The sequence below is a fragment of the Carlito syrichta genome, unplaced genomic scaffold (assembly GCF_000164805.1).
Source record: "Carlito syrichta isolate Samal-C Ts95f unplaced genomic scaffold, Tarsius_syrichta-2.0.1 Scaffold304886, whole genome shotgun sequence".
NCBI classification, from domain to species: Eukaryota; Metazoa; Chordata; class Mammalia; order Primates; family Tarsiidae; genus Carlito; species Carlito syrichta.
Genome location: NW_007248982.1, coordinates 294,221 through 308,865, shown reverse-complemented (window position 1 = coordinate 308,865; position 14,645 = coordinate 294,221). Strand labels below are relative to the sequence as shown.

The following is a 14,645-nucleotide window of genomic DNA, read 5'->3' as shown; positions in this document are numbered from 1 at the left end:
AGAGAGAGAGAGAGAGAGAGAGAGAGAGAGAGAGAGAGATAGAGAGAGAGAGCGTATTTCTGTTGTTTTAAGCCAACCAGTTGTGGTACTGTTTTACATCAGTCCTAGCAAACTAATGCACCCACTAACACAACACTCCCTAATCTGTCCATCAAATCATCCAAAGGGTGTTGAAAAATGTCAACTCTGTATAAGTTTGATAAGAAAGTTAATGAAAGCAGATAAAAAGAAACATAGGGTTTCTTCATTCAAAGTCCTTAGCAAACAAAAACCAAATAACCCAGCTAAAAACGGGCAAATAATCTGAATAAGTATTTCTCCACAGAAGACATACAAGTGGCCAACAGGCATACAAAAAGGTGCTCAGCATCACTAACCATCAGGAAAATGCAGATCAAAACCACAATGAGCTATCACCTTACACCTGTTAGAATGGCTGTTATCAAAAAGACAAAAAAGTGTTGGTGAGGGTGTGGAGAAAAGAGAAATCCTGCACATTGTTGGTGGGAATGTGGATTAGTATAGTCACTGTGGAAAACAGCATGGAGGGTCCTCAAAAAATTAAGAAGAAAACCAGTATATGATCCAGCAATCCCACTTCTGGGTATATGTCCAAAGGAAATGATATCGTTATGTCAAAGAGACACCTGCACTCCCATGTTCACTGCAGCACTGTTTACAATAGCCAAGATATGGAATCAACCTATGTGTCCATCAATGGATGAATGGATAAGGAAATTGTGGCACATATACACGATGGAATATTATCAGTCATGAAAAAGAATGAATTCCTGTCACTGTGACAACATTATGTTAAGTGAAATAAGCCAGGCACAGAAAGACAAATACCACATGCTCTCACTCATGTGTGGAATTTAAAAGTTGAACTCACAGAAACAGAGTAAAAAGGTGGTTACTAGGTCATGAGTTGGGGAAGTGGGGCGATAACAGTTAAAAGACACAAACTTTCAGTTATAAGATGAGTAAGTTCTGGAGACTTAATATACAGTGTGATGACTATGACAGGGGGACCCAAAAAACCTGGAATTAGTTTTTGAAGGGCCAGCCCCTTGTATTGCAGGCTTCTCCCACTAGGTCAGTGTTCTAGGAACCCATTGGCATCAGTGTACCAGCTACTGTTGTAAGAGGCTGTGTCCGGCTTCAGTGAATTATTTTTAGAGACTCTTTCAAGGTGTTAGCCCATTTCACGATGGGTGATTTTGGAGTGCACCTGCTCACACTGCGGCTGAGTGTTCAGCAGGTTTTTCCCCCCCAAAACGTCATGACTCCCGGACACCACCCTCCCTACTCACCCAATCTCTCCCTGAAGGACTTTTTTGTTTGTTTTCCCGATGAGAAAAGTCCTTAAAGGGCAATGTTTTGCCAATATGGAAGAGGTGAAACAAAAAATGGCCGAAGCACTAAAAGGCATCAAAATCAACAAGTTCAAAAACTGTTTTGAGCAGTGGAAAAAGTGTCTCGATAGGTATGTTGCATCACACAGAGAGTCCTTTGAAGGTGACTGAAGTTTAAACATGTAAGATTAAATATACAATTTTAAAATAAATTCCGTTTTCTGGGGTCCTCTCTAGTACAGTTAATAATAACGGATTGTATATTGGCAACTTGCTGAAAGAGTAGATTTCTTGTTTTCCCACCGCACACACAAAAATGGTAACTATGTGAGGCGATAGCTATGTTAATGTGCTTGGTTATAGCAATCATTTCACTATGTACATTTATATCAAAATGTCAGGCTGTACACTTTAAATATATACAGTTAACAAGACTCTTTTGAAGACCCACTGAAAGCTAATCAAAGGAAAGATGATCAGTCTGAAATACTGAAACATTTGAGCCAAGCATGGTGGCGCATGCCTGTAGTCCCAGCTACTTGGGAAGCTGAGGCTTGAGCCTAGGAGTTGGAGACAAGCCTGGGTAACATAGCGAGACCCAGTCTCTCAAAAACTATAACAAAAAACTGAAATTGCGAAACACTAGGCCATTTTCTTGGCAAAGCATCCGTGATCCCTCCAGGAAGAAAGCTTCTCCTCCTTCTACCTAGATCTCCTGTGATGCATCCCTTCCTACCTATATGAGTCTTCTTTATGTTCTTACATCTTTCTTCTACCATATTAATATCTCCTTGAAGACCAGATCCTCGCCTGGTTACTGTTTCTACTCTACAAGGATTCTAGCAGAGTTTAGTTGAAAATAATTCATATTTATAAAATACATCATTTGAATATTTATGTAAAAGTAATATAACTCAAAGAAAATGCTGTCAAAGGCTTGCATGGCAGAAGTCCTCCCAGGAACTGCTCAAAGGTATAGAAAAGTGTTCAGTTTTTAGAAAAATAAGCATAAGTAGTAGAAATCTGCTGGGGGAGGGGGGCACACCTCCTCAACAAGGGTCCCTGCATAATGAACATTTGTATACCTAACTCTGAATTGTACCTCACATCTTTAAAACAAAAAATTAAAGAAAGAAAAAGAAGCATAGTAACTGTGTGCTGCTGAAGCTGCTGACATGAACACAGCTAAGTGACTCTGTAATTCTGACCACACAACTCACTCTGTTGTAAACTTCTTTTCATAGGTTGAACAGAAATAAGTAAACTTAAGTTCCTTAATGAAGATGTCTTTAAAATTTAAAATAATGAGTCGAGTAATTAAGAACACTCGTATTTTACTCCTTATGAGCTTATTAGTGTCAGTAAGCTGTAGCTGTGTGGTTTGAAATAAAGAAGAAAAAATTAGTGTGACATCCTTTGTGTGACATCTTTTGTAGGGGAGACCAGAACTAAACCTTGTTCTCACCTTGCCCAGAGGATAGTCCTAAGAAACACAGTTTAAACCTTTGGGACTCTGGCCCTGTGACAGTTGCATGCTCTGTGCCAACTTCTAAGCTTTTGGACATGGTAATCTAACTAACTGAAAGGTAATGAAACCTTTACTGTGTCTGCTATGCATGACTCATAACCCACCTACCTGTTTTTCTTTTTTTTTTTTAAAAAGTAAACAAATACGTCAGTGTGGGACTCATTCAGAGATAATACGATGAGGTAACGCAGGCCAAGTACACATCAGCAATGCTGATGGTCAACCCTGATGCCTGGGGCAGTGGGGGGCACAGTGAGGGATCACTTGCATTGCTATCAGATCAAGCTCCAGTGCTGGCCATGCAGCCAGGACCTGAGAGTGAATCACCACCACCAGCAATAACCCTCTAAAATTTTTTTCTGCCAGCAATATTTTTGCCCAGGTGAAAGAGAAAGCATCTAAGTAAGAGATACTTTCCATTTTACTGGAAACCAAGTAAGAGTTCTTTGGACAAGCTGTGACAGCTTGCTCGCAAGCCAAGCAGATTCGATGTGGCTTGGCATCCCTGCCCTGTCATTTAGGGGTTCCCATGGCTAGAGACTAGACTCGACTTCTTTTTGATTCAATCTCTGTGCAATCACAATAGGTGCACTTATTGTTATCGGGCACTTGACCAGTATAGGAAGTTACCTGGGCCCAAGTGTTGGTTGCTACTTAGAATCGCTGTGGCTGCAGCCTGTGTTCGTGCTTTAAGTTAAATATGCATGTTGTCTCCTGAGATGGATGTGCTGCTTTTAGGCTGCCGTGTTTCTTTACAAGATCAGGACTTGGTCTAAATGCATCAGATTCAGCAGTGAAGCAAGAGGACAGGAGAAGGAAAGAGGCTGGGGAGGGAGAGGAGCGGGGGGTGGAAGGAGAAGGAGAAGAGGGAAAGGGCAGGCGGGTGAGGATGGGGGAGAAGGGGAGGGGGGAGAAGCGGGAATAAAAAAGATCAGAAATTCTAAGAACGGGGGAGGGGCAAGGGAGGAGGGACCAAATGAAGACTAGGAACCAACACTACACGTAAAAGCAGAGTAGTCAGGATGTTTTTAGCTGCAATCCATAAAAATCAGTTAAAAAGGATCTCAGAGCATGTCTTTTTTAACCTAAGTCTAATTTTACCTTTCATACACATATGGCAAGAGGGACACACTTACTTTGTATTGCACTGGCCACCAGGCATAATTATAGGCATGGCTTTGAGATCAGAGTTTTCCAGCCCCAAATTTAGACAAGGTAATCTGAGATAAGTTTTCTTTCACCTTTAAAGGTTTATGAATTTATGTATAGAAAACCCAGCAAGACTCAAACGTTTGAAATAAAATGTCCTAGAAAACCTAGGGCATGTGGCCAAAGTACATATATCAATCATAGAAATGAGAAATCGAGTTTTTCCTAAGAAAGTCACTAAGAATGAACACATTTCTTGTCTTTCCGACCAACACAGGGTTCCCAAGTTAATGTTCCTCTGCTTACCTCCCACGAACTCTCAGCGTCTCAGAACCAGTGAAATATGTAAACATTTCCCTCTCTACTGTTCATTGACCAGAGGATAAAAAGGGATGAGTTACCGAGAGTGATCTGTCTCAAGCATTCCAGTGCTCTTATGGTAATGATGTGTCCACACCTGGGGTGGACATGGTCTGGAGAGGAAGAGACCACCATGCTGGGTTCAGGAGCACCTGTTGTCTGCGTGTCACAGAGCCTGTGTGCCATGAAGCCTGAAAATAGCCGTGAGCAGCTGGAGGCTGTGAGCTGGCTCCAGCACAGCAGATGCCATCTTTGGAGGATTTAAACATGTTTACAAAATTATGTGGTATGGGACCATCTCCTCTAGTAATACCAGGCTGGGGCCATCTCCGGATGGCTCTGAGGCTTGGTTCTTGGTGGCTGAGGATGATACTGTAGCAGTCATCTCTGGCTGATGAAGGCAGCTGCCCAGAGGTGGTGCTTACTGTGGAACCTGGGGTGGCCATCTTCCAACTGGGCCCTGCCTGGACCAGTGTGGCCACTGATGGCCACAGGCAGACAGACACGTGGCCATCAGCACCAGCTGGGCAGTTACCTCAGGCACTGTGGCAATCAACTCTTAAGTATGGTTTTCTTAAGTTTCTGTCTCATTTGCCCTGGGCAGCAAGGGCTTGGAAGGAAAAACCTTTAAATTCTGAAGGTTTCCCACAGCCCCTAGGTCAGGGATTTTCTTAACCGTAGTAAGAACTATATCTAAGAATGTCGAGTAATAAAAACCTTTATTTAAGTTAAGCCTATCAATTATTTATTTATTTGAGATGAAGTCTTGCTATGTTGCCCAGGCTGGTCTTGAAATCTTGGGCTAAGCAATTCTCCCTCCTGGGGCTCCCAAAGTGTTGGGAGCCACTGCACCCAGCTTAAGCCTATCAATTTTTAAATGAGAAAGTGTCTTTCCCCCCAGCTAAGACTCCATCACAGAATATTTTCAGAAAGTAGAAACTAGAAATCAATAGGTGGGTTTTTTTTGGTGAAATGTTGATAGCAGCAAGTGGTAACACTAATTGGGCACCAGCTGAATATCTGCTGACTTGAGAGAGTAATTCGTACCTCTCCTTTGTGGGTTCTGGTACAGCTGCCAGACAGAGGAGGTGTTTTGTTCATGTCCGATTCAGTCCTAAAAGTCAGTCCATTGGTCAAACAGGCTATGCAAGGCTAGGAACTCAGCGTTTTCCTCTCGGCTCAGCCGCCTGCAAGGTGAACTAGGGACTGCCACCTACCGTAATTCCTAAGGCGGCTGACCCAGTTTCTTGGCTTAAGGCACTCCTGTGTTCCAGTGCTAAGAGGCCTGGGTACCTTGGCTTTGTATTTCACATTCATATACATTCATTATGCACCTGGACTCGACAGACTATGTTGCCCAAGCTTCTGGCTTAGCGGTTACTGATGGACATCTCCCAGGCACAGCCAGCATTTGGGGTGATGCAGAGATCCGCCATAGGAAAAAAAGCACATAATTCTGCCAGCTCTTTCCAAAAATAAGAAAGAAGAGGTGACAAACAGCCAACTTCGTTCAGCTGATGTGGCCACTTAGGATGTGGACGAAGGTGACAAGGCCTAGTGAGGGGCCATTGGGAGGCTGTCCATGATCAATTAATGAGGCTTGCTACAAAAAAGGTGAAGATTTGCCAGACTCCTCTGTGACAGCCCTTTCCACCTGCCACCCACAGTAGTCCTGTCTCTCCAGGACAGTCTTGTCTGTGCAGATGTCTCTGTGAAGGCTGTCTCCATGCACCTTGGACAGGATTGGTCCAGAGGGATGTGCTGGAGCTCTGCAAAGTAACAGGGTACTCTCTGTGCCTGGAGAAACCTTGACCCCTTTGTGACCTTTGGTTTAAAGCATGACCTTGAGGAATGTAATTTTTGCATTTTCTGTGCCTTGAGAATAAACACAAAAGCATTATTTTTCATCAGCGCTAGTGGTCACTGCAGTTGCATTGTTTTTCTTTCTTTTCTATTTTTAGAGGTATATTTAGGAATCACACCCTTTCCCCATCATGCACCTTTGCACTCTTAAGGAGTGCGGTATTATACAAAGACACTCTTGAGTTACACAGATCTGGTTCTAGAACGTGCTCTGCCTCCAGCCTGCTGTGTGGATCTAGGCAGGTCATTTATATATATATATGCAAATTATAGTAAAAGATACACAGCATTCAACTTACCACTTTCAAGTGTGCAGTTCAGTGGCATCAAGTACATTCACACTGCTGTGCAATCATTGCCAGCATCCATCTCAAGAACTTTCTCATCTTTCCAAACTGAAACCTGTCTCCATTAAGCAACTCCCCACTCACCTCTCAGCCCCTAGCAACCACCCTTCTCCCTTCTGTCTCTATGGATCTGACAACCCTAGGTATCTCATGGAATTACGAAAGGTTCATAATATCTTCATGGCAGGGTCCCTTGGTAGGTTAAATGAGATCACATATGTACAGTGACTGCCTCAGAGTCTAGCATATAATAAGAGCTCAGTAAGTATAGCTTCTTTTCGTCCTTCTCTCCTTTCTTCACATTAACTTGGACTTGAACGTAGCCCAAGATTGCACCACACTTAAAAAAAAAGTGTTTACAGGATAAAATGACACCCCCATCTCCCCAACTAGGTATTTTTTCTTTAAAAAACATATTATTTCTAAGCATCTTACTCCTTTCTAGTACAAATGATTTCTGAACCTTAACTCAGACTTCCACAGTCCCTTCTGAGATGGAGTAGAAACTAGGTGGTCACGCATGGTTTAGAGGACACTCACCGGCAAGGAATTCATTTGAGGCATAGCTGCCTTTATATGATGAATTTATTTCTTGGAATTTAAAAATATAAGTCAAAGGTCTGGAAATCAAATTCTTAAGAGGCACAGAGTGCACATAGGGAAATGGTCCACTGTAGGGAAGAGTTGGCTTGTGGGGCCCAAGGTAACCCTCCAGTGACTCATCTGTACACCCTGGGCTTGGCTTCAGCAGCAGCACAGACAGAGGTGCTCGGGTGGGAGGCAGACGGGAGGACCCTCAGCAGGGTGGGTGGGAGCCTCGCTGGTGCTGTGAGGTTCTGCAGCGTGGGGCAGGTAGTGGCACAGAAAGCAGATGCCCCAGGTGGGGTATTCTAGAGGCCCCACACTTTCCAAAGACCAGAGGAGTCGCCCCTTGTCCCTCTTCCAGCTTCCTCATTTCTGGACCGACAGGCCCACTTGCTGTACTTCTTGCTGGAGACTCGGGACTCTTGTTGCTTCTCCTGCCTGCCTTCTCTGTCCAGCCTCCCGATGACCTTTCTCTGGACTCCTGTGATGTCACCTGACCTGTCACCCTATTGTGATGGTGCCCTCTGGTTGCTCAGGAAAGGCCTTTGTTCTTCTTGTCATTGTGACGGGCAGAATGGTGTCCTTCCCCTGCTAAGTCCATGAGAGTGGCTTTATTTGGAAATAGGGTCTTTTGCAGATGGAGTCAAGCCAGTGTGGCTAGGGAGACTCTAAGTCCAATGACTGGTGTCTTTAGAAGAGGAGCAAATTTGGACACAGACACACAGATACAAGGTGGGAGGAAGGCCATGCAGCAAGGGGGCGGAGCTGAGGGCATCTACCAACAAAGGAACATCAGGACTGACAGCAGTTGCTAGAAGCTGGAGAGTGGCTTGGAGTAGACCCTCCCTCAGTCACTCCAGAATGAACCAGCTCCGCTGACACCTTGAGTTTGGACCTCTGGCCTCCTGAGCTGAGATAGTCAGTTCCTGTTGTTTTAAGCCACCACCATGGGAGAGGAGCACAGCCATCATTCATATCCTGGCCTCTCTTAATTGTGGCCCCTTCACATTCGCTCTTTCTTACTGGAATTTGCTGATTATTGACAGAGAACAAACACTTGTGAACCCATCGCTGGTAGGAGCTTCGGATCAGCCCTCAACAGTTTGAGATAAAATACAAGGAAGGCACTTTAGCGTTTTTCTGTAACATGTCCTGAGTTGCTCATTCGGTCTCTGTGAACGGCCACTGATCCACACAGTGGGATGAGGGAGGAGAGGTCCACTCCAGCTCAGCCTCTCGTGCTTGCTACCACCAACCTCATGCGCCATGTCTGGCTGTGGCTTCACAAACACTTTCACAGTCCTGTGGGTTTTGAAAGGCTCCACCTTCTGTGGGATGTTTAGAGGCAGGTGCTGGTGCCTTCACACGCACTCTGTTGAGCTAGAGGTGGGAAAGAACCTTGACTGTGCATCGTTAAGAATGTCAATCCCGGGACCCACAGGCTCTTCAGTGAAGAGCTACACTTGACAGATGGCAACATTCTCAAATATGTGACTCAGAGGCCAGCCAGTCACATGTGACTGTGCTAAAAAGCACATCTCTTCAATCTCACACTACATGGTTTTACTGCACCAATACTGGGCATTTCCTTACTGTGTTCCACACAGAAGTATCCCCAGGACGACCAGGGGTGTGAAAGCTGTGGCACCGAGGTCAAAGGAGTTTGGATGAAACAAAGTTAAACAAGCTTTTCTAGTTCAGGACTTCTCAGAGCCTTTGCCATGCTGATGTGTTCAGTAACATCCTAGGAGAGCTGAGTCTACTGGCCATGAACTCTTCTTGCTTTAGAATAGCTGTTACCATTTGCAGGCATGCTGGCATTTCCCAGAACTGTCAGAGAACCACTGACTGTGATGTGTCTCAAATTATCTTGCACTTCATCTCACCACAAAATTTTTTTGCTAGTTATCTCATTTAGGGATGCTTTATTTCCATTTCAATAATGTATGCTCTCTGACAAACTCTCAAACATTTCCCATAAGTTGTAAATACACAAAAAATGAATTGCACTCAACAATTGTGACTATTAGTAATGAGCAGGAAGAAAAATCATTCACTCCCTCTATTTACCAGTCATGGGAACCTGGGCAAAACCATGAGCCTCTAATCTCACAGATCATAAAGACTACATGCCAACATGGAAAGCCCTTAACACAGAATGTGGTACACAGTAAGTGATTAATAGATGTGGATGATCATTGTTGTGAAGTGTCAATGTGCCCTCGAGAAGCTGTGATTCTGCTGGAGAGAGAAGACTTGCACAAGTGAAGAGATGAACTTGATGCTGGGTGGTGGGGTCTCAAGGTAAAAATGAAAGAACACATATTTAGGGGTACACATGTCCTACATGACCGTGCACATTTTGGATAATGAGTAAAGGTGGATGGAAACTGAATGATGTTAGGATTCTGTGGGTATTCCTCATTTCACCATTCAACCCAGAACAGTCTCTGTCTTCCTCTTTGAGTGTAAGAGGCCCAAGATAAGTGTGCACAGCAAAGGACAGCATGGAATGGACTCGTGGGCTCAACTCCAAGAGCAGAGGTGGGACTGATGGGCGCACGTTTCAAGAAAGCAGTCGTGCACAATGCAAGAAAGAACTTTCTACCATGAAAAGTTGTCCTTAGATGATCTGGCTCTGGGGTGCGTATTCCCTGTACAAGAGATGTTCTCACTAGGCTGGACGACTTTCTGCAGGTATGACAGGAAGAAAATTCAAGTATCCTGGGGTGGTTGGACCAGGGTGACCTCAAAACCGTTCGAGTGCCAACTGGTCATGGCTCTGCACCACGATTATGAGTTCCAACAATGTCACACAGAGATTCCATTTAGTTTTACTTATTTTTTCCATAGTGTGAAGCCACAGGCAGATAAAAGAACAGACGGTCATACAGGTTTCAAGTCTTGGTTTCATCCTTGCAGGCTGGGGCAAGTGATGCCATCTAGCGAGTACCCATGTGCCTTGCCCGTAAGATGGGATGATGACCCCTGAGTGATGATATACTCACAAGGCAAACAGCACTTACTGGGCCTTCAGTGAATCCTTAGTCTTTCTTGGCTTTTCCAGAAAAGCCCTGCAGAGACTGTCCTCAAGGGTAGAGAAAGAAATATTTCCTTTCTGTAGGTGGAGTCAGGAGAGGGTTGATTGGAAAGTTGAGAAAGGTAATGTAAGGCTATGGGGAAAAGAAAAAGTCTGGAATACAAAGGCATTCACTGACTTTTGGCCAATTAATCTATTTACGCTTCTGAATTACTAAATTAGAAAATGGCACCGCCTCCAGCAGCCCGCAATATCCCAATGTATGGATACCATGCAGATACAATGTGATGACTTGTATCACTGGGATGATGAGTGCTTGTGCCACCTGGATTCTGACATGTTGGTGACACCTGTTTTTGTATCTTTGTCCTTAGCCCGACTGTCCTTGAGGAGAAGAAGCTTTTTGCTAGGCTCTGGGTAGGCCTCATGTACCTGGCACGTAGTAGGGGCTTATTACTGTTGCTGCATAAGAGTGTGGGTTCCTGCAGTTAACTCATGGTGCCCCTTTCCAAAATCCACTCCTATTTAGCCTCGTCACGTGGTTGATGATGGGGAGGTGGGGATAGCAAGGAACTGGAGAAGGGACCATCCACCTGCCCCCTAACTTTTGCTCTGTTGGCTAATGTTAACATTAGCTCTCAAGGTCAAAGCCTCGGCCTGGTGGGTTAGAATTATGTTGAAGGAGGGAGAACAGCCTGGCCTTTAAAATACACCATGGAAATACACTAAGAAGATAAACTATAATTTGAGCACCATGTTTTATCTTCCTAAGAATGAAACAATAGATAAAAGGCACATTTCAATGCTTAAACATTTAAAAATTTCATTTCTTTGTATTTTATAAAACAAAACTGTAATGTGGCTAAAAAGCAAAGATCTTGAAAGCATTAAATCTCTCAAAGGCAATTTTTTTCATACTCAAGCTTTGGAAAAAGAGATGGTTAATAAAAACAATAATGAATTCATATAAATTCTGAAATAAGTAACATCTGCTGAACACCTGTAAACAAATTTGAGTTGGCGTCATAGAATTCAAGATGTTACTTGTGACCAGTTTATTAAGACTGTCTTTTCAGAAAAATAAATTTTAATTAAAAAAGATTCACCTGCCAAAAGTCAGCCACAGTCGCAGGAAGTGGTCCCTGGGTGGCGATATACGCAGGGTTCCTCGGGTCATGATCCATCTGCAGAGACAAGACCACCGAAACAGGATTAGCTAGAAAGCTAGGAAAGCAACTGGGAAATAAAGCCTAGGTGCAGGGGAAGGTGAGGTGGCATCTCCTGCACTGACCACCATGCCACACACAACTTCTGCCAACTGAGAACCCGCTGGGGAGCTTCTCCCCCACCACCCTTCATTGATTCAGAGGAGCACCCAGCACTGGTGGGCCCTGGCCATCTCGAGTTCTGAGTCTGGCCCATTGTGTCTGAAATGCTTTCCTCACACTGCGGGAGAGGTTCTAAACACAGCCTCTCTAGAAGTGAAGACCAGTGGCCTAACAAGACCAGAAGGCAGTCCATGAGCCCACTTGGCAGGTACAACCCAAAACATAGGCAATGTTTCCAGATGCAGATGATCCCAGAGCAGCCCAGTCATTGGTGTCAGTGTGGACGCCCGCCAAACCCACCCAGGCTACAAGGCGTGTTCAGAAAAGTGGACCTGCTCGTTTAGAGACACAGGGCTGGTTGGGACAAGGTCAAATTGAGGCTCTGACAGAGAGTAAGCAAGTTCACCCAGCCAGGCCCATGGACAAATGTGCCAATTTCCTGGGGAAAATGAGTCCACTGAAAGTACTAACTCATCTCACGTGGTGACTGGTTTCTGTTTATCCTGAAATAGGGGTGCAGGCCAAGTCATCCTGGGCCTAGGTCGGTGGCTCTGAGCCCAGGGCAGCAGGCCCTTCTCATGAGTTGTTTCCTGTTCTACCTACCAGACAAGAGACTGAAAACAAAGAGGATGCAATTGTGGACTTTCTGGCTCTCAGATTTGTCCGAATGCATCCTGTTAGCGCCAGTAGGGGAAGTTTGACTTAAAAGACCTTAATTATAACATTTAATTCAAAGACTGATTAAGCAGGGGAAAATACAAAACGAACATAAGAACAAAGCCTTGAGAAGCAAGTAGGATTAAAGCACATGTCTGAGGTTCACTAGATGGCCAGGGTTCTGCCCCCAGATGGCAAGCCTGGGCCACCCTGAAAAGGACAGAAATGCTTTGTCACCACCATCAATCCGAAGTCACTGGCCAGGTCCTTCTCACATCTCCCAGAAGGATCCACAGAGACCAACCCCAGAAAAAACCAGGATGCGAGGCTCTGGGTCGGCAGTTGCTTGCGTATCAGACGTACACGGGCTTTTATTCTTTCACGTCTAGAACTACAATGTACTCCTTTGCCATCAGGGTTTGATTAAAGATTTACAATGCTCTATACTTAAAGACAATTGCTAAAAATATGTTTCTGAGCACAGCAGAAAATGAGAAGTCATCCCAAGTCAACACACGAGGATGTCAGTGGCAGGCCCCAGGGTCACCTTAAAACACGGCGGTGCATGTGGGTTAGCGGAAGAGTGGACACGAGGCACATTTTCTTTAACAGGGATCCAGTGAGTCCATGCACAGCCATCACCAGCTTCAGAGATGACGGCTGTCAGCACAAAAGAATGCACCGAATGCACCTTATAATTATGTTCCTCAAAAGAGGGAAGAGCATAAAGGAACAGATGTAAGTTATTCTAACAGAACAGCAATATGATGCTAGCTGGGGGTGGGGGTGGGGGGCGCAGGGAGAAAAGCTTTTTGTGCATCTGATTTAGTGATTCGTAATTAAAACCGGACCTCGTTTTGAAATTCACCACAACATACACAATACAGGTAAAATTATGTTACTCTCACTGAAAGCCCCAATTAAAATGTTTCAGTAGAAAAACGCTCAGCAGAAATAAGGAGTTTTGATTTTTTGAAACATGCATTTGTCGGGGTGACAGCTATTTACAGAGACCTCTGTCTCTTCCCTGCAAATAGTTATGCGTGAAAAGAAACCCCCACCTCTTTCTCAAATGTGCTTTTTTGCCCAAAGCAATTTCTGCAGCAACACATTTTAAAATTCACATTTAAACTAGCCCATTTAGTTGATTTCAGAACAAGAACTATGTGATTAAAAGTAAAAATCTGGACAGGGTTTCAGAAAGATAAATAAGGCAACCTTTGTGATAGGTCTGTATTGTTACCGTGTTTAAACCCGTCACCTGCTCAAGTGCCCTAGACAGAAGCAGACGCCTGGAAGAGGACAGGTGAACAGGGAGTTTGGGCCCACACAGAGCAGGCTGGGACTGGCCCTCACACCTCCCTCCCGCTCAGCTGCTATCCATGGCTGCTACTGGGAAGGCAGTCACAGCATAATGATCCAGAGTGGTGAGATGTGTCATCAGCTTAACAATAATTCAGAAGAAAATTACAATTATTTCATTCCATGCACATCCTGTTGAACAGAAAGTAAATCTGGGCAGAAACATCTTGTGCGTGCAACAAATGTGAGGCCATGGGAAGCCTCATCATGGTTTGATGTAGCTTTTAACTGAATGAAAGTAAAGCCAATATTTAACTACACAAACAGAAGTTTTATCACACTTAAAACTTTCAAGCAGGATATGTGCATCTGAAGGCAATAAAGTAGGCTTCTACTAACACTCCTCTTCCCATGAGAGCATCGAGTGGCAGCCCCATATGGCAGGTGTGAGTCTTTATCTGTCTTCTCTAGCTGATGATCAACATAGGACCCATTCTGGCTTCCTCTGATCTAGTCCCTATTGTCCCCCTCTTGCTTTCTTGCGATTTTCTTTGTAATATACTTTTTCTTTGTATGAACATTATGCTCCCACACATAAACTGTGTAACTGTGGACAAAGGACAGTTAATGTGTCTGGGTCTCAGTCTCAGTGTCGGTCAAATGGAGGTGGTTGGAAAGCAAGGAGGTTGGACAATGCAATTTCTAAGTGTCTTTGGCTCTGGAATTCTGTATGCATATATGTGCACAGATTCATCCATGCGTGTGTGTGTTTCATGTTCTGGCACTAATCTTGAAAACATCAGTGACAACCTGTAAATCTGTTAACACCATGCGGTCGGGTGGTCTGAGGCCTGCCAGCACATGCCCACGCTCTCTCCTGTGACCCTCATGAAAAGGCAGGGCTCCGTACTTTCCAGTGGTACTGAGTAGGTGGACACCGGAAGGGTGAAGCGGGGGTATTACTGAGCACTTTCTCCCCTAGTGGGGGTTTCTACAGCAACACACTCCACCCAGAGAAACCAGTATCACAGAGAATCCGATGTGACTCCTTCCGAGTGACTTCACAGAAAGAACGGTCAGAGGGCAAGTACTATTAACAATATAATTCTGCTTGTACTACGTTTTTCATTT

General features: G+C 44.4%; 1 protein-coding gene across 1 annotated transcript in view; it reads right to left on the bottom strand.

Moving 5' to 3' along the window:
• The window catches only part of LOC103263345 (receptor-type tyrosine-protein phosphatase N2-like), a gene marked incomplete at its 5' end in the record, with an annotated part of 138,858 nt that overhangs the window by 38,222 nt on the left and 85,991 nt on the right, over positions 1–14,645 (bottom strand). Inside the window, one exon of the mRNA XM_021713934.1 lies at positions 11,334–11,411. Within this exon, the coding sequence (XP_021569609.1) occupies positions 11,334–11,411 (78 nt within the window). The remainder of the gene's footprint in view (positions 1–11,333; positions 11,412–14,645) is intronic.